Genomic DNA, 19,432 nt, shown 5'->3' with positions numbered 1-19,432 from the left:
CCCAGGACAGTGTTACAGCTATATCCATCTACAGGCCCTGTCCCAGGACAGTGTTACAGCTATATCCATCTACAGTCCCTGTCCCAGGACAGAGTATTACAGCTATATCCATCTACAGTCCCTGTCCCAGGCCAGAGTGTTACAGATATATCAATCTACAGGCCCTGTCCCACGCCAGAGTGTTACAGCTATATCTATCTACAGGCCCTGTCCCAGGCCAGAGTGTTACAGCTATATCCATCTACAGGCCCGGTCCCAGGCCAGAGTGTTACAGCTATATCCATCTACAGACCCTGTCCCAGGCCAGTGTTACAGCTATATCCATCTACAGACCCTGTCCCAGGACAGTATTACAGCTATATCCATCTACAGGCCCTGTCCCAGGCCCAAGTGTTACAGCTATATCCATCTACAGGCCCTGTCCCAGGACAGTGTTACAGCTATATCCATCTACAGACCCTGTCCCAGGCCAGAGTGTTACAGCTATATCCATCTACAGACCCTGTCCCAGGACAGTATTACAGCTATATCCATCTACAGGCCCTGTCCCAGGCCAGAGTGTTACAGCTATATCCATCTACAGGCCCTGTCCCAGGACATAGTGTTACAGCTATATCCATCTACAGGCCCTGTCCCAGGACATAGTGTTACAGCTATATCCATCTACAGGCCCTGTCCCAGGCCAGAGTGTTACAGCTATATCCATCTACAGTCCCTGTCCCAGGACAGAGTATTACAGCTATATCCATCTACAGGCCCTGTCCCAGGACAGTATTACAGCTATATCCATCTACAGACCCTGTCCCAGGACAGTATTACAGATATATCCATCTACAGGCCCTGTCCCAGGCCAGAGTGTTACAGCTATATCCATCTACAGACCTTGCCCAGGACAGTGTTACAGCTATATCCATCTACAGACCCTGTCCCAGGACAGTATTACAGCTATATCCATCTACAGGCCCTGTCCCAGGACAGTATTACAGCTATATCCATCTACAGACCCTGTCCCAGGACAGTGTTACAGCTATATCCATCTACAGACCCTGTCCCAGGACAGTATTACAGCTATATCCATCTACAGGCCCTGTCCCAGGACATAGTGTTACAGCTATATCCATCTACAGTCCCTGTCCCAGGACAGAGTGTTACAGCTATATCCATCTACAGTCCCTGTCCCAGGACAGTGTTTACAGCTATATCCATCTACAGACCCTGTCCCAGGACAGTGTTACAGCTATATCCATCTACAGACCCTGTCCCAGGACAGTATTACAGCTATATCCATCTACAGACCCTGTCCCAGGACAGTGTTACAGCTATATCCATCTGGATAGGCCCTGTCCCAGGACTTAAACCTGTAAATGTAATGTAATATCCATCTACAGTCCCTGTCCCAGGACAGAGTATTACAGCTATATCCATCTACAAGCCCTGTCCCAGGACAGTATTACAGCTATATCCATCTACAGTCCCTGTCCCAGGCCAGAGTGTTACAGCTATATCCATCTACAGTCCCTGTCCCAGGACAGAGTGTTACAGCTATATCCATCTACAGTCCCTGTCCCAGGACAGAGTGTTACAGCTATATCCATCTACAGGCCCTGTCCCAGGACAGAGTGTTACAGCTATATCCATCTACAGTCCCTGTCCCAGGCCAGAGTATTACAGCTATATCCATCTACAGGCCCTGTCCCAGGCCCAAGTGTTACAGCTATATCCATCTACAGGCCCTGTCCCAGGCCAGAGTGTTACAGCTATATCCATCTACAGGACCTGTCCCAGGCCAGAGTGTTACAGCTATATCCATCTACAGGCCCTGTCCCAGGACAGTATTACAGCTATATCCTTCTACAGGCCCTGTCCCAGGACAGTGTTACAGCTATATCCATCTACAGGCCATGTCCCAGGACAGAGTGTTACAGCTATATCCATCTACAGGCCCTGTCCCAGGCCAGAGTGTTACAGCTATATCCATCTACAGACCCTGTCCCAGGCCAGAGTGTTACAGCTATATCCATCTACAGTCCCTGTCCCAGGCCAGAGTGTTACAGCTATATCCATCTACAGTCCCTGTCCCAGGCCAGAGTGTTACAGCTATATCCATCTACAGTCCCTGTCCCAGGCCAGAGTGTTACAGCTATATCCATCTATAGGCCCTGTCCCAGGCCAGAGTGTTACAGCTATATCCATCTACAGTCCCTGTCCCAGGACAGTATTACAGCTATATAGTCGCTCTGGATAAGAGTGTCTGCTAAATGACTTAAATGTAAATGTAATGTAATATCCATCTACAGTCCCTGTCCCAGGACAGAGTATTACAGCTATATCCATCTACAAGCCCTGTCCCAGGCCAGAGTGTTACAGCTATATCCATCTACAGTCCCTGTCCCAGGACAGAGTGTTACAGCTATATCCATCTACAGTCCCTGTCCCAGGACAGAGTGTTACAGCTATATCCATCTACAGGCCCTGTCCCAGGACAGAGTGTTACAGCTATATCCATCTATAGGCCCTGTCCCAGGACAGTATTACAGCTATATCCATCTACAGTCCCTGTCCCAGGACAGAGTATTACAGCTATATCCATCTACAGTCCCTGTCCCAGGACAGAGTGTTACAGCTATATCCATCTATAGTCCCTGTCCCAGGACAGTGTTACAGCTATATCCATCTACAGGCCCTGTCCCAGGCCAGAGTGTTACAGCTATATCCATCTACAGGCCCTGTCCCAGGACAGAGTATTACAGCTATATCCATCTACAGGCCCTGTCCCAGGACAGTATTACAGCTATATCCATCTACAGTCCCTGTCCCAGGACAGAGTATTACAGCTATATCCATCTACAGTCCCTGTCCCAGGACAGAGTGTTACAGCTATATCCATCTACAGTCCCTGTCCCAGGACAGAGTGTTACAGCTATATCCATCTACAGGCCCTGTCCCAGGACAGTATTACAGCTATATCCATCTACAGGCCCTGTCCCAGGACAGTATTACAGCTATATCCATCTACAGGCCCTGTCCCAGGACAGAGTGTTACAGCTATATCCATCTACAGTCCCTGTCCCAGGACAGAGTGTTACAGCTATATCCATCTACAGGCCCTGTCCCAGGCCAGAGTGTTACAGCTATATCCATCTACAGGCCCTGTCCCAGGCCAGAGTGTTACAGCTATATCCATCTACAGGCCCTGTCCCAGGACAGTATTACAGCTATATGCATCTACAGACCCTGTCCCAGGACAGTATTACAGCTATATCCATCTACAGGCCCTGTCCCAGGACAGTATTACAGCTATATCCATCTACAGGCCCTGTCCCAGGACAGTATTACAGCTATATCCATCTACAGGCCCTGTCCCAGGACAGTATTACAGCTATATCCATCTACAGGCCCTGTCCCAGGACAGTATTACAGCTATATCCATCTACAGGCCCTGTCCCAGGACAGTATTACAGCTATATCCATCTACAGGCCCTGTCCCAGGACAGTATTACAGCTATATCCATCTACAGGCCCTGTCCCAGGACAGAGTATTACAGCTATATCCATCTACAGGCCCTGTCCCAGGACAGTGTTACAGCTATATCCATCTACAGGCCCTGTCCCAGGACAGAGTGTTACAGCTATATCCATCTACAGGCCCTGTCCCAGGACAGTATTACAGCTATATCCATCTACAGGCCCTGTCCCAGGACAGTGTTACAGCTATATCCATCTACAGGCCCTGTCCCAGGACAGTGTTACAGCTATATCCATCTACAGGCCCTGTCCCAGGACAGTGTTACAGCTATATCCATCTACAGGCCCTGTCCCAGGCCAGAGTGTTACAGCTATATCCATCTACAGGCCCTGTCCCAGGCCAGAGTGTTACAGCTATATCCATCTACAGGCCCTGTCCCAGGACAGTATTACAGCTATATCCATCTACAGGCCCTGTCCCAGGACAGTATTACAGCTATATCCATCTACAGGCCCTGTCCCAGGACAGTATTACAGCTATATCCATCTACAGGCCCTGTCCCAGGACAGTGTTACAGCTATATCCATCTACAGGCCCTGTCCCAGGACAGTATTACAGCTATATCCATCTACAGGCCCTGTCCCAGGACAGTGTTACAGCTATATCCATCTACAGGCCCTGTCCCAGGACAGAGTGTTACAGCTATATCCATCTACAGGCCCTGTCCCAGGCAGAGTGTTACAGCTATATCCATCTACAGGCCCTGTCCCAGGCCAGTGTTACAGCTATATCCATCTACAGGCCCTGTCCCAGGCAGTATTACAGCTATATCCATCTACAGGCCCTGTCCCAGGCCAGTACAGCTATATCCATCTACAGACCCTGTCCCAGGACAGTGTTACAGCTATATCCATCTACAGGCCCTGTCCATCTAGGCCAGGCCAGTGTTACAGCTATATCCATCTACAGGCCCTGTCCCAGGACAGAGTGTTACAGCTATATCCATCTACAGGCCCTGTCCCAGGACAGTGTTACAGCTATATCCATCTACAGACCCTGTCCCAGGCCAGAGTGTTACAGCTATATCCATCTACAGACCCTGTCCCAGGACAGTATTACAGCTATATCCATCTACAGGCCCTGTCCCAGGCCCAAGTGTTACAGCTATATCCATCTACAGGCCCTGTCCCAGGCCAGAGTGTTACAGCTATATCCATCTACAGTCCCTGTCCCAGGCCAGAGTATTACAGCTATATCCATCTACAGGCCCTGTCCCAGGCCCAAGTGTTACAGCTATATCCATCTACAGGCCCTGTCCCAGGCCAGAGTGTTACAGCTATATCCATCTACAGGACCTGTCCCAGGCCAGAGTGTTACAGCTATATCCATCTACAGGCCCTGTCCCAGGACAGTATTACAGCTATATCCTTCTACAGGCCCTGTCCCAGGACAGTGTTACAGCTATATCCATCTACAGACCCTGTCCCAGGCCAGAGTGTTACAGCTATATCCATCTACAGTCCCTGTCCCAGGCCAGAGTGTTACAGCTATATCCATCTACAGTCCCTGTCCCAGGCCAGAGTGTTACAGCTATATCCATCTACAGTCCCTGTCCCAGGCCAGAGTGTTACAGCTATATCCATCTACAGGCCCTGTCCCAGGCCAGAGTGTTACAGCTATATCCATCTACAGTCCCTGTCCCGGGACAGTATTACAGCTATATCGTCGCTCTGGATAAGAGTGTCTGCAAATGTTACAGATATCCATCTACAGTCCCTGTCCCAGGACAGAGTGTATCCATCTACAAGCCCTAATATCCATCTACAGTCCCTGTCCCAGGACAGTGTTACAGCTATATCCATCTACAGTCCCTGTCCCAGGACAGTAGCTATATCCATCTACAGGCTGTCCCAGGACAGTATTACAGCCATCTACAGGCCCTGTCCCAGGACAGAGTGTTACAGCTATATCCATCTACAGTCCCTGTCCCAGGCCAGAGTGTTACAGCTATATCCATCTACAGTCCCTGTCCCAGGACAGAGTGTTACAGCTATATCCATCTACAGTCCCTGTCCCAGGACAGTGTTACAGCTATATCCATCTACAGACCCTGTCCCAGGACAGTGTTACAGCTATATCCATCTACAGTTGTCCCAGGACAGTGTTACAGCTATATCCATCTACAGGCCCTGTCCCAGGACAGAGTATTACAGCTATATCCATCTACAAGCCCTGTCCCAGGACAGTATTACAGCTATATCCATCTACAGTCCCTGTCCCAGGACAGAGTGTTACAGCTATATCCATCTACAGGCCCTGTCCCAGGACAGAGTATTACAGCTATATCCATCTACAGTCCCTGTCCCAGGACAGAGTGTTACAGCTATATCCATCTACAGTCCCTGTCCCAGGACAGAGTGTTACAGCTATATCCATCTACAGGCCCTGTCCCAGGACAGTATTACAGCTATATCCATCTACAGGCCCTGTCCCAGGACAGTATTACAGCTATATCCATCTACAGGCCCTGTCCCAGGACAGAGTGTTACAGCTATATCCATCTATAGTCCCTGTCCCAGGACAGTGTTACAGCTATATCCATCTACAGGCCCTGTCCCAGGCCAGAGTGTTACAGCTATATCCATCTACAGGCCCTGTCCCAGGACAGAGTGTTACAGCTATATCCATCTACAGGCCCTGTCCCAGGACAGAGTATTACAGCTATATCCATCTACAGTCCCTGTCCCAGGACAGAGTATTACAGCTATATCCATCTACAGTCCCTGTCCCAGGACAGAGTATTACAGCTATATCCATCTACAGTCCCTGTCCCAGGACAGAGTGTTACAGCTATATCCATCTACAGGCCCTGTCCCAGGACAGTATTACAGCTATACATCTACAGCCCTGTCCCAGGACAGTATCCATCCATACAGGCCCTGTCCCAGGACAGTATTACAGCTATATCCATCTACAGGCCCTGTCCCAGGACAGTATTACAGCTATATCCATCTACAGGCCCTGTCCCAGGACAGAGTGTTACAGCTATATCCATCTACAGTCCCTGTCCCAGGCCAGAGTGTTACAGCTATATCCATCTACAGGCCCTGTCCCAGGCCAGAGTGTTACAGCTATATCCATCTACAGGCCCTGTCCCAGGACAGTATTACAGCTATATGCATCTACAGACCCTGTCCCAGGACAGGACAGTATTACAGCTATATCCATCTACAGGCCCTGTCCCAGGACAGTATTACAGCTATATCCATCTACAGGCCCTGTCCCAGGACAGTATTACAGCTATATCCATCTACAGGCCCTGTCCCAGGACAGTATTACAGCTATATCCATCTACAGGCCCTGTCCCAGGACAGTGTTACAGCTATATCCATCTACAGGCCCTGTCCCAGGACAGTGTTACAGCTATATCCATCTACAGGCCCTGTCCCAGGACAGTGTTACATCTATATCCATCTACAGGCCCTGTCCCAGGACATAGTGTTACAGCTATATCCATCTACAGGCCCTGTCCCAGGACAGTATTACAGCTATATCCATCTACAGGCCCTGTCCCAGGACAGTATTACAGCTATATCCATCTACAGACCTTGCCCATAGTGTTATAGTATGTGCTCTGCGGTTTTGACAGGGGTGGGTGACTTTAGGAGATAGAGGGAGGGAGGGTTGAGGTCAGGATGAGGGGTAGCCAACAGGCCAACCAGAGTATTTCCTGAGAGACTGGCTGTCCGAACCCACAGACCACTTGCTCGCTGGTTCTTGAGCCAATTGGTGTCTGGGGGTCGACCAGAGACACGAACGGCCGCCGCAGCCAAAGAGAAGTGTTGGAGGGAGAGGGGTAGTGAGGGAGGAGGGGACGTCATTAATGTGGATTTGAAGACTTACTAGAGGACTGCAGTGACAGAGGTCTAGAAGGAGACTGCAGAACTAGAGCTCAGCTTACCGCTGCAGTTAGTATCAGCCCTTCTCTCTAGGTCTGCTATAATCAAAACCCAGTTACTTCTCAGTAGAGCTGGTTACCAGGATACCATAGAACACAATGTTGACCTGTTAAGTCAATAAACATGTTCCATTAAATATAATACATTTGTTACCAAGACAAGGACTATAAATAAGAACTAAAGTACGTTGTTCGCATCATAACTCCCTTTGAGATCGTAACTGGTTAATAAAAGCTTTAATACTGCATTTCAAAAGAAGAAACCCTGAGTATGTCATTTCTTAGTGGCTGAAACAAGGTGATAAATGTGTACCCCCAGGGGAATGACTTGACAATAGAAAGCAAGGCTCTATGTAAGGAGAGAAAACTAAATGATCAACAAGAGAGACTTTCAATTGAGTGCATGCACCACTGGCTTCCTCTTACTCAAATAGGTCTAGATCAAAGCTAAACCTTATGAAGCTTATGAGGACAATGACCTTTCATATTGCTTACTATTACTTCATGTTCAGTCCTTCATTTCAGCCTTGTCCAAACAGCACATTCCATTGGTCAGACTAGGAGACAACTGCTAAAAATAGATCAGCACAAAGATTTGGTGTCATGAAGTATGTATTTCTTCAGAGGTTCAATTTCCACTGCAATGGATATCAACATTGGCCACCTTGTTCTCGTCTTACACGCCATCCCAGAAGTGAAATTCCCATAAATCATTTCCAAAATGAGAGAATAGAAAAACACCCCAACCAACTGAAAATATGTCTAAAAAAATTTGAAATTACAATTCATACATTACAGATTTGCAAACACAGAACACGTTTTGGGGTATTTTATTAGGATCCCCATGAGCGGTTGCGAAAGCAGCAGCTACGCTTCCTGGGGTCCACTGTGGGACTCTCACTGTGGGACACTCAATCACAGACAAAACAACCCAGACAAACACTCCGAATCCCTTCACAAACCGGGCTGCTCATTTTAATAAATTGAGATAATGACAATATTATTTATAATGATAATATTTTGTGTCTGTATGCTAATTTTCATATGAGGGTTGACTTTTGGATTTCCCCAGAAGGCCCTTGGTGTATTTAGGAGGTCTTTTGCTACAGAGTCCCACAGTGGGGCCGAGGGAGTCGGACCAGCCCTTACATTGCAGAGTACCGGGCGATATGATGTCCTCGTCCATGTCGTCCATGTCATCAGACATAATGAAGTGCTGGGGTGTGGCCCGGCCACCCACGAGGCTGGGGTCAAGGTTCAGGGTGGAGGCCAGGGAGGAGAGCCCAGGGTTATTGACGATGGTGAACCCAGTCAGAATCTCAATCTGCTGCCAGCGGTGTAGCCTCTCCCTCAGAGCAGCAGTCACCTCACCCAGGGCTTGTCTGGATCCGGAGGAGAGGAGGGGGCAGAGGAATACAAGCACATATCACAATGTGAACATAGATATAGGAGATATTGGCTTTAGACAAATCCCAAAATACTCTCTGTAATTAAACTCACTTGGCTGTCAGAATTTGGTGATCCACATTGTCCAGACAGGAGCTGTGTGCCACATGGAAGGTCCCAAAGATGGTATTTCTCTTCTTCTTGATCTTCTCTGCCTGCAGTCACAAACACGATGAAACATTACTCCCAGGTTCTGTCAACTCTGTCACACTAAGGGTCCAGAGTTTCTCCTGCTCACATTGCCAGAGAAATCTCCTGGCCCTACTCATACAGTATATCTAGTCCCCATACTGTATACAGTGCATTCGGGAAGTATTCAAGCCCCTTCCCCTTTTCCACATTGTTACAACCGTATTCTAAATGGATTAAATATGTTTTTCCCCCTCAAGCTACACACAATACCCCATAATGAGAAAGAGAACAGGTTTTTAGAAAATGTTGGAAAATTATTAAATATAAACAAAAATACCTTATTTTTTACACAAGTATTTAGACCCTTTGCTATGAGACTTGAAATTGAGCTCAGGTGCATCCTGTTTCCATTGATCATCCTTGAGATGTTTCTACGACTTGATTGGGGTCCACCAGTGGTAAATTAAAATGATTGGACATGATTTGGAAAAGCACACACACCAGTCTATAAAAAGGTCCCGCATGTCAGAGCAAAAACCAAGCCATGAGGTAGAACGAAATGTCCGCAGAGCTCCGAGACAAGATTGTGTCGAAGCACAGATCTGGGGAAGGGTACAAAAACATTTCTGCAGCATTGAAGGTCCCCAAGATCACAGTGGCCTCCATCATTCTTAAATGGAAGAAGTTTGGAACCACCAAGACTGTTCCTAGAGCTGGCCACCTGGACAAACTAAGCAATCGGGGGAGAAGGGCCTTGGTCAGGGAGGTGACCAAGAACCCGATGGTCACTCTGACAGAGCTCTAGAGTTCCTCTGTGGAGATGGGAGAGACTTCCAGAAGGACAACAATCTCTGCAGCACACTCCACCAATCAGGCCTTTATGGTAGAGTGGCCAGACAGAAGCCACTCCTCAGTAAAAAAAGGCAAATGACAGCCCGTTTCACAAAAAGCACCTAAAGGACTCAGACCATGAGAAACAAGATTATCTTTTTCTGATGAACCCCAGGATTGAACTCTTTGGCCTGAATGCCAAGCGTCACATCTGGAGGAAACTTGGCACCATCCCTACGGTGAAGCATTGTGGCAGCATCATGCTGTGGGGATGTTTTTCAGCGGCAGGGACTGGGAGACAAGTTAGGATCAAGGGAAAGATGAACGGAGCAAAGTACAGAGAGAGCCTTGATGAAAACCTGCTCCAGAGCACTCAGGACCTCAGACTGGGGAAAAGGTTCACCTTCCAATAGGACAACGACCCTAAGCACACAACCAAGACAACACAGGAGTGGCTTCGGGACAAGATTCTGAATTGTCCTTGAGTGGCCCAGCTAGAGCCCAAACTTGAACATCTCTGGAGATAACTGAAAATAGCTGTGCAGCGACGCTCCTCATCCAACCTCATAGATCTGCAGAGAAGAATGGAAGAAACTCCCTAAATACAGGTGTGCCAAGCTTGTAGCGTCATACCCAAGACTCAAGGCTGTAAATCCCTACCAATGGTGCTTCAAAGTAATGAGTAAAGGGTCTGAATATTTATGTACATGTGATATTTAATTTATTTTAATTTAATACATTTGCAAAAATGTATAAAAACCTGTTCCTGCTTTGCCATTATGGGGTATTGTGTTTAGATTGATGAGGGGGGAAAAACATTTTAATCTATTTTAGAATAAAGCTGTAACGTAACAAAATGTGGAAAAAGTCAAGGGGTCTGAATACTTTTCGAATGCACTGCATCTAGCCCTCGGGCGGTATACACAGTCCTGTGGCATCTCACCCCTTCTTTTGCCACCAGTAGCTGCTTCTCAGCGTTCTGCTTCTTGATATTGTAGTACTGCACCTCCACCTCATGGGTGAGCTGCAGCCACTTCTGGAGGGACTCTGGTGGGGACCAGCTGCAGCGAGACTCCAGCTCCTTCTCTGCCTTCTTGAGGGCCATGCGCACCTGCACACACACACATACAAAGTCAACATACAGCACATAACTTCTTATTGACTCAATACGGCAGCGAAAGGAACACACCAAAGTCCACACTTTAAGGTCCAACACACAGGTTGAGTATTCAGGACAAATGTGTCATTCCAACACTGTGACAAGTCTCTCTGGTGTGGAGATGGGAGAGGGAAACGTGATCTCATTGGCTCGTGAATGCTAGCGCTCATTGTCTCCTGAAAGCCTCATTAAGAGCTGTGCAAATGAGCCCAGAGCCACCCAGCCGCCCTTAGACTCAATCACTGCCAAGCCTTAAAACTAGTTGCTCCTACCCTCTACTTTTTTGAACATTTTGTTAAAAATCGCGCAAATTTCAGCGCCCTGCTACTCATGCCAGGAATATAGTACGTTCATATGGTTAGAATGTGTGGATAGAAAACACTCGGACATTTTTAAAACTGGTTAAATCACGACTGTGGCTATAACATAACGTGCGTTACATCGGAAAGCGCAGGAAAACCTGATCACAGAAAATGGAAATAAATATCCTTGCGCCACTTCCAGTAATTGTTCACAGTGAGCCGAATTAGATAAGACCGAGGATTCAACTCCCACAGCATCCCCATGTTGTCTAGAGTCTTGTGAATTGAATCATCTTTGATTCTTGGTTGAACCGAATCAGGGGAACCACTTACCTCCAGTCTCCGCCCAGATCATTTGGAAGAGCTCTCTCGTGAAATTTTTTCCAAGACGACAGCTAATGATTTTTACATCGCCTCCTGATGATTTTTATCGCTTATTAACGTTTACTAATACCTAAAGTAGCATTACAAACGTATTTCGAAGTGTTTTGTGAAAGTTTATCGTCTACTTTTTGAATTTTAAAAAATGACGTTACGTTGTTTTTTTCGTTTATCACACAGTCTACATATAACGATATCTTGGCTTTATATGGCCCGATTTAATCGAAATAAAGACCCAATAGTGTTTATGGGACATCTAGGAGTGCCAACAAAGAAGATGGTGAAAGGTAATGACTGTTTTCTATTTTATTGTGCGGTTTGTGTAACGCCGAAATGCTAATTATTTTGTTTACGTCCCCTGCTGTGCTTTTGTGTTGTAGTGTATTGGTGCATGCTATCAGATAATAGCTTCTCATGCTGTCGCCGAAAAGCATTTTAAAAATCTGACTTGTTGCCTGGATTCACAACGAGTGTAGCTTTAATTCGATACCCTGCATGTGTATTTTAATGAACGTTTGAGTTTTAACTAATACTATTAGCATTTAGCGTAGCACATTTGCATTTCCAGAGCTCTAGTTGGGTTGCAAGCGTCCCGAGTAGAGGGAAGAGGTTAATGGAGCAGCACTGGGCCAGCCAGGGGAGCAGAGGGCCTGCAAGGCATGATCAGGGCCTGTCTGATCAGGCAGGCACAAGGGCTGACCTGGTTTGACCTCCACTGGGACAAGACAACAAGAGAACCAACCTCCAGAGAAACCCTCCAGATGAAACGAGCATTCCAAATCCTCTGAACTAGGCCATGGTTTAGGGTATGGTGCAATGGGACCTGCAGTCAGGAGCTGTGAATCTAATTGTTATGTCATATGAAAGCATTCAGAGTTCGATTCAAAATATTCTCTGGCTGATTATGTGTGAAAACAGAATAAGAATATTTTGCAGGAAGTAGGCCAAATAAAATAAATCCTTTCCTAGGCATGCATGCTAAAAAAAAAGACTAAAAAGAGGGAGCTATCTCAGGCCCTTTCTCTAGTCATATTTTGAGAACTGAAATCAGATAAAGGAGTGACTATTGCTTCCTCCAGCAGACTACAGTGTTCTCAGGAGACCATAGTGATAGTAGCAGATTGATGAGAGTACACAACATGAGCCCTCTGCTCACCTGCCTTGTGTGGGCCGACCCCTGCTTCCTTTCCTGAGCTGAGTGGGAGTTATGCCTACTGATCGCATTCGGCACCTAACCCATCTAAATATATAGCTGGTTCCCTAGAATATAGACTGGTTAACAGGGTTCAGTCAGTTGGAGTGTCACTCCTCTCGGGCTTTACTCTACAGGTTTCTGTTACTGGCCTCAACCACACCTCGTCTCTCAAAAAGTATCACACTAGACTAATTCCCCCTCATCCACCTGCATTGGTTCTCCACCCGTCCCTCTCCAAAGTGGCACAGTCCAGTACCTGGTCCAGCTCCTCCTCTGCATATTTCTGCCGACTCAGCTCGTTCTCTGTGCCCTCGCGGAGCTCCTTGAGCCGCTGGGCCTCCTGCTTGGCACAGTTAATCTCATCCCTCAGCTTCTGTTCCAGGTTCACCTTCTCCACCTCCACCGTACGGTGCTCCTCCTGGGCTATCTGCAGCCTGGGGGAGGGAGAGAGAGAGAGAAATAATCAGACAAGGAAAAGCATGAGATGTAATCTGTTCTTTTCCTGATCATATCGCCGGACCAGGAAGAATTCTAGGGTCTTGTTACAGGTGCTAGTAATCAGTGACTCAGCAATGACAGGGGCAAACAATAGAAGTGCCTGTATCTCGGACCTCGATGCTCCTGGCTATAAAGACTGACCACTATAGAGTCCAAGGAAGCCAGGTATCCATCACTGGAGCGCTAGGAGTCTCTGTCGTCCTCTGATTTATATGCTAAATGTAGTTGAGATTCCCCAGGCAGACAAAGACATGGTTTGTTTTCCAGGCAGGGTCCAGTTTCAAGAGCTAGCTACAGTAGTGGAAGTACACTGTCGCCTCCAGCAGCCTGTTGCTTTGTAACTACATCAAACAGCACTAGTTTGTAGTTCACGGATTGTAAGCCTATCACAGAAATTTCCACGCTTCCTTGACATTTCACACACACACACAACTGAACAGTCATTCATGAAAAACTACAAAATAACTTAAATGCATTATTCAGTGGAACTAAAGCAACGGAGATCACAGATCACGCAGTCAAGAGAGAGAGTCTACTCACTCTGTAGACAATGCCATGAGGCTTTACACCAGCCTAGCAGTGAAGTATGCGGCTGCACCAGCCCGGCAGTGAAGTATGCGGCTGCACCAGCCCGGCAGTGAAGTATGCGGCTGCACCAGCCCGGCAGTGAAGTATGCGGCTGCACCAGCCCGGCAGTGAAGTATGCGGCTGCACCAGCCCGGCAGTGAAGTATGCGGCTGCACCAGCCCGGCAGTGAAGTATGCGGCTGCACCAGCCCGGCAGTGAAGTATGCGGCTGCACCAGCCCGGCAGTGAAGTATGCGGCTGCACCAGCCCGGCAGTGAAGTATGCGGCTGCACCAGCCCGGCAGTGAAGTATGCGGCTGCACCAGCCCGGCAGTGAAGTATGCCTGCACCAGCCCGGCAGTGAAGTATGCGGCTGCACCAGCCCGGCAGTGAAGTATGCGGCTGCACAAGCCCGGTGAAGTATGCGTGAAGCCCGGCGGCTGCACCAGCCCGGCAGTGAAGTATGCGGCTGCACCAGCCCGGCAGTGAAGTATGCGGCTGCACCAGCCCGGCAGTGAAGTATGCGGCTGCACCAGCCCGGCAGTGAAGTATGCGGCTGCACCAGCCCGGCAGTGAAGTATGCGGCTGCACCAGCCCGGCAGTGAAGTATGCGGCTGCACCAGCCCGCAGTGAAGTATGCCTGCACCAGCCCGGCAGTGAAGTATCGCGGCAGTGAAGTATGCGGCTGCACCAGCCCGGCAGTTAAGTATGCGGCTGCACCAGCCCGGCAGTTAAGTATGCGGCTGCACCAGCCCAGCAGTGAAGTATGCGGCTGCACCAGCCCAGCAGTGAAGTATGCGGCTGCACCAGCAGTTAAGTATGCGGCTGCACCAGCCCAGCAGTTAAGTATGCGGCTGCACCAGCCCAGCAGTGAAGTATGCGGCTGCACCAGCCCAGCAGTTAAGTATGCGGCTGCACCAGCCCAGCAGTGAAGTATGCGGCTGCACCAGCCCAGCAGTGAAGTATGCGGCTGCACCAGCCCAACAGAAATTGAATTGATATAAACTAACCTGAATCCATGGAGTATCCGCACACGTTACAAAAACCATCAGTAAGAGTGATAACAGGTTTTACTGGGTGTGGGTTGAGAGAAGGCTGTTTTACACCACCAGAGAGCAGCCTCCTCCCACCAGAGGTAGAGGTGGCAGAGCTGCAGTCAACAGTAGCCTGACGAATCACCCCGAATGGAATTATGCTGCTGTATTTCATACATTGTCTGAATCTGACATCCTACATGTTGTTTGTGTGACTTCATTTCAAAATGAGGGGAGTGTTATGCAAAAATTCATCAGCGTAGCCTAACAAATCTAACAAGTGTATCAAAGTTGACAACATGATCATGTAGATTGGCTCTGGCCCAACCCATTCGTTTCTGGGACCAATCAGAATGGTCAGAATGTGTTGCACATTCTAGAAATTGTCAGGGAGGGAGGGGAGGGAGGCAGGCAAATCCAGACTGATCATGGAGAAGAAACATCTGTTGGCCGGAATGATGGGTAGCTAGGCAACAGTGAAAGGTGATCCTGGGGTCTGAGGATGGAAAATGTGGGCAGTGGGCCCTCCCACTAATGTTCTCAACCCTGACCTCTACCATTCACTAGCCACAGCTCCAGCAGCAACAACGGCAGAGCAGGCAGGCACTCCACTGAGAGAAGACCCATGCAGACACTCAGCCCCACTGCACTGCAGGGTCCAACAAAGGACTTACGTACTGTACAAGAGATCATCATCAAAGCCTATATGCAGGACCGGCTCAGTACCTCCAGGCTGTAACTGGGCTGATATAGATTTGCATGAATAGCATTCCTACGAGTGAGACTAGTTTTAAATCAATGTCATTTATGAGCAACTGGAAAATGAGCAGCAGCAGCAGAATGTGGAGATATATATATATATCTGTTTATACAACAGGTGGGTCTAATCCTGAATGCTGATTGGTTAAAACCACATTCCATCCAGTGTCTATTCCACAAGTTACCGCAAGCTAAATCTATGATGTTAAAATGCCTATTTACTCTGTTCCATCTGACTGTACGATCCACTGTCTCATCAGCCCAGCAAGGCAACTTATACACTTGATGTCCACTTTAAAATGCATCTAGACATCATCTCACATTTCTTTTAGACTAACATTTCTTTTACAACAGCAGAGATTTACATTACATTTACATTTAAGTCATTTAGCAGACGCTCTTATCCAGAGCGACTTACAAATTGGTGCTTTCACCTTATGACATCCAGTGGAACAGCCACTTTACAATAGTGCATCTAGGTCTTTTAAGGGGGGGAGGGGGGGGGGGGTGAGAAGGATTACTTTATCCTATCCTAGGTATTCCTTAAAGAGGTGGGGTTTCAGGTGTCTCCGGAAGGTGGTGATTGACTCCGCTGTCCTGGCGTCGTGAGGGAGTTTGTTCCACCATTGGGGGGCCAGAGCAGCGAACAGTTTTGACTGGGCTGAGCGGGAACTGTACTTCCTCAGTGGTAGGGAGGCGAGCAGGCCAGAGGTGGATGAACGCAGTGCCCTTGTTTGGGTGTAGGGCCTGATCAGAGCCTGGAGGTACTGAGGTGCCGTTCCCCTCACAGCTCCGTAGGCAAGCACCATGGTCTTGTAGCGGATGCGAGCTTCAACTGGAAGCCAGTGGAGAGAGCGGAGGAGCGGGCACCTCTCCGGCATTTGCAACATTGTTGTAATATTCAAATTTGATCTCCAGCTGTCCCATAGTAATGTCCCATAGTAATGAACGTTTCTGGAGCGGGGACGAGACTGTCCCATAGTAATGTCCCATAGTAATGAACGTTTCTGGAGTGGGGACGAGACTGTCCCATAGTAATGTCCCATAGTAATGAACGTTTCTGGAGTGGGGACGAGACTGTCCCATAGTAATGAACGTTTCTGGAGCGGGGACGAGACTGTCCCATAGTAATGAACATTTCTGGAGTGGGGACGAGACTGTCCCATAGCAATGAACGTTTCTGGAGCGGGGATGAGACTGTCCCACAGCAATGAACGTTTCTGGAGCGGGGACGAGACTGTCCCACAGTAATGAACGTTTCTGGAGCGGGGACGAGACTGTCCCACAGTAATGAACGTTTCTGGAGCGGGGACGAGACTGTCCCATAGTAATGAACGTTTCTGGAGCGGGGACGAGACTGTCCCATAGTAATGAACGTTTCTGGAGCGGGGACGAGACTGGCCCATAGTAATGAACGTTTCTGGAGCGGGGACGAGACTGGCCCATAGTAATGAACGTTTCTGGAGCGGGACGTTTCTGGAACGCGGAGCGGGGACGAGACTGGCCCATAGTAATGAACGTTTCTGGAGCGGGACGAGACTGTCCCATAGTAATGAACGTTTCTGGAGCGGGGACGAGACTTGCCCATAGTAATGAACGTTTCTAGAGCGGGGACGAGACTGGCCCATAGTAATGAACGTTTCTGGAGCGGGGACGAGACTGGCCCATAGTAATGAACGTTTCTGGAGCGGGGACGAGACTGTCCCATAGTAATGAACGTTTCTGGAGCGGGGACGAGACTGTCCCATAGTAATGAACGTTTCTGGAGCGGGGACGAGACTGTCCCATAGTAATGAACGTTTCTGGAGCGGGGACGAGACTGTCCCATAGTAATGAACGTTTCTGGAGTGGGGACGAGACTGTCCCATAGTAATGAACGTTTCTGGAGTGGGGACGAGACTGTCCCATAGTAATGAACGTTTCTGGAGTGGGGACGAGAGACTGGCTAGGAAACGCTGCCTGTCGAAATTATGGATCAGCTGGCATCATTATTATGGATACACTGCATTCGGAGAGTCACATGACAGCCTGTATTTGAGGAGTTTCTTCCATTCTTCTCTGCAGATCCTCTCAAGCTCTGTCAGGTTGGATGGGGAGCGTCGCTGCACAGCTATTTTCAGGTCTCTCCAGAGATGTTCGATCAGGTTCAGGCTCTGGCTGGGCCACTCACGGACATTGAGACTTGTCCCGAAGCCACTCCTGCACTGTCCTGTTGGAAGATGAACCTTCACCCCAGTCTGAGGGCCTGAGCAGGTTTTCATCAAGCATCTCTGTACTTTGCTCCATTAAACTTTCTTACGCTCCTGACTAGTCTCCCAGTCCCTGAAAAACATCCCCCACAGCATGATGCCGCCACCACGCTTCACCGTAGGGGTGGTATTGGCCAGGTGATGGTTGTGTCTGGTTTCCTCCAGACGTGACACTTGGCATTCAGGCCAAAAAGTTCAATCTTGGTTTCATCAGAACAGAGAATCTTGTTTATCAGTCTGAGAATCTTTTAAGTGCCTTTTAGAAAACTCCAAGCAGGCTGTCATGTGCCTTTTACCGAGGAGTGCTTCTGTCTGGAAACTCTACCATAAAGGCCTGATTGGTGGAGTGCTGCAGGGATGGATGTCCAACTGGAAGGTTCTCCCATCTCCACAGCAAAAATGTATAAAAACCTGTTTCGCTTTGGCATTATGGGGTTTGTGTGTAGATTCATGAGAGAATACATTTACTTAATCCATTTTAGAATAAGGCTGTAACATAAAATTTAGAAAAGTTGAAGGGGTCTGAATACTTTCTGAATGCGCACTTGATAAACCGTATTCACTGTATACAACGAAATGTCAATTGAAAAAAGGTCAAATGAAATGGGGTGCAGCTAGTTTGCAGTCTTTCCAGCTTAAGTGTGAAGTGATTGTGTTAGCTGTGTTGTTGGCAAGCTCCTCTGAACAACAGTGTCCTGACAAGTGAGCACACACTTCAGCGCAGACACCCACACACACACCAGCGCAGACACACACACACACACCAGCGCAGACACACACACCAGCGCAGACACACACACACCAGCGCAGACACACACACACACACACCAGCGCAGACACACACACACACACACACACACCAGCGCAGACACACACACACAGCGCACACACACACCAGCGCAGACACACACACACACACACACACACACACCAGCGCAGACACACACACACACGCGCAGACACACACACACACACACACACACCAGTGCAGACACACACACACACACACACACACACCAGCGCAGACACACACACCAGCGCAGACACACACACCAGCGCAGACACACACACACACACCAGCGCAGACACACACACACACACCAGCGCAGACACACACACCAGCGCAGACACACACACACACACCAGCGCAGACACACACACACACACCAGCGCAGACACACACACACACACACACCAGCGCAGACACACACACCAGCGCAGACACACACACACCAGCGCAGACACACACACACACACACACCAGCACACACACACACCAGCGCAGACACACACACACAGCGCACACACACACACCAGCGCAGACACACCAGCGCAGACACACACACACACACACACACACACACCAGCGCAGACACACACACACACACACACACCAGCGCAGACACACACACACAGCGCAGACACACACACACCAGCGCAGACACACACACCAGCGC

At 48.6% G+C, this 19,432-nt stretch overlaps 1 protein-coding gene across 6 annotated transcripts in view; it reads right to left on the bottom strand.

Annotated features, from left to right (window-relative positions):
• Nucleotides 1–19,432, bottom strand: part of LOC115124142 (stromal interaction molecule 1) — a 54,035-nt gene that overhangs the window by 9,307 nt on the left and 25,296 nt on the right. For all 6 annotated transcript variants that reach the window (XM_065024282.1, XM_065024283.1, XM_065024284.1 and 3 more), the window contains 4 exons: nt 13,127–13,304; nt 10,777–10,944; nt 8,925–9,025; nt 8,574–8,806 (listed from right to left, as the gene is read on the bottom strand). In XM_065024282.1, the coding sequence (XP_064880354.1) occupies nt 8,574–8,806; nt 8,925–9,025; nt 10,777–10,944; nt 13,127–13,304 (680 nt within the window). The remainder of the gene's footprint in view (nt 1–8,573; nt 8,807–8,924; nt 9,026–10,776; nt 10,945–13,126; nt 13,305–19,432) is intronic.

This window comes from Oncorhynchus nerka, linkage group LG11 (assembly GCF_034236695.1).
Source record: "Oncorhynchus nerka isolate Pitt River linkage group LG11, Oner_Uvic_2.0, whole genome shotgun sequence".
Taxonomy (NCBI): Eukaryota; Metazoa; Chordata; class Actinopteri; order Salmoniformes; family Salmonidae; genus Oncorhynchus; species Oncorhynchus nerka.
Note: the sequence above shows the minus strand (reverse complement) of the source record. Positions and strands in the feature narration are given on the sequence as shown.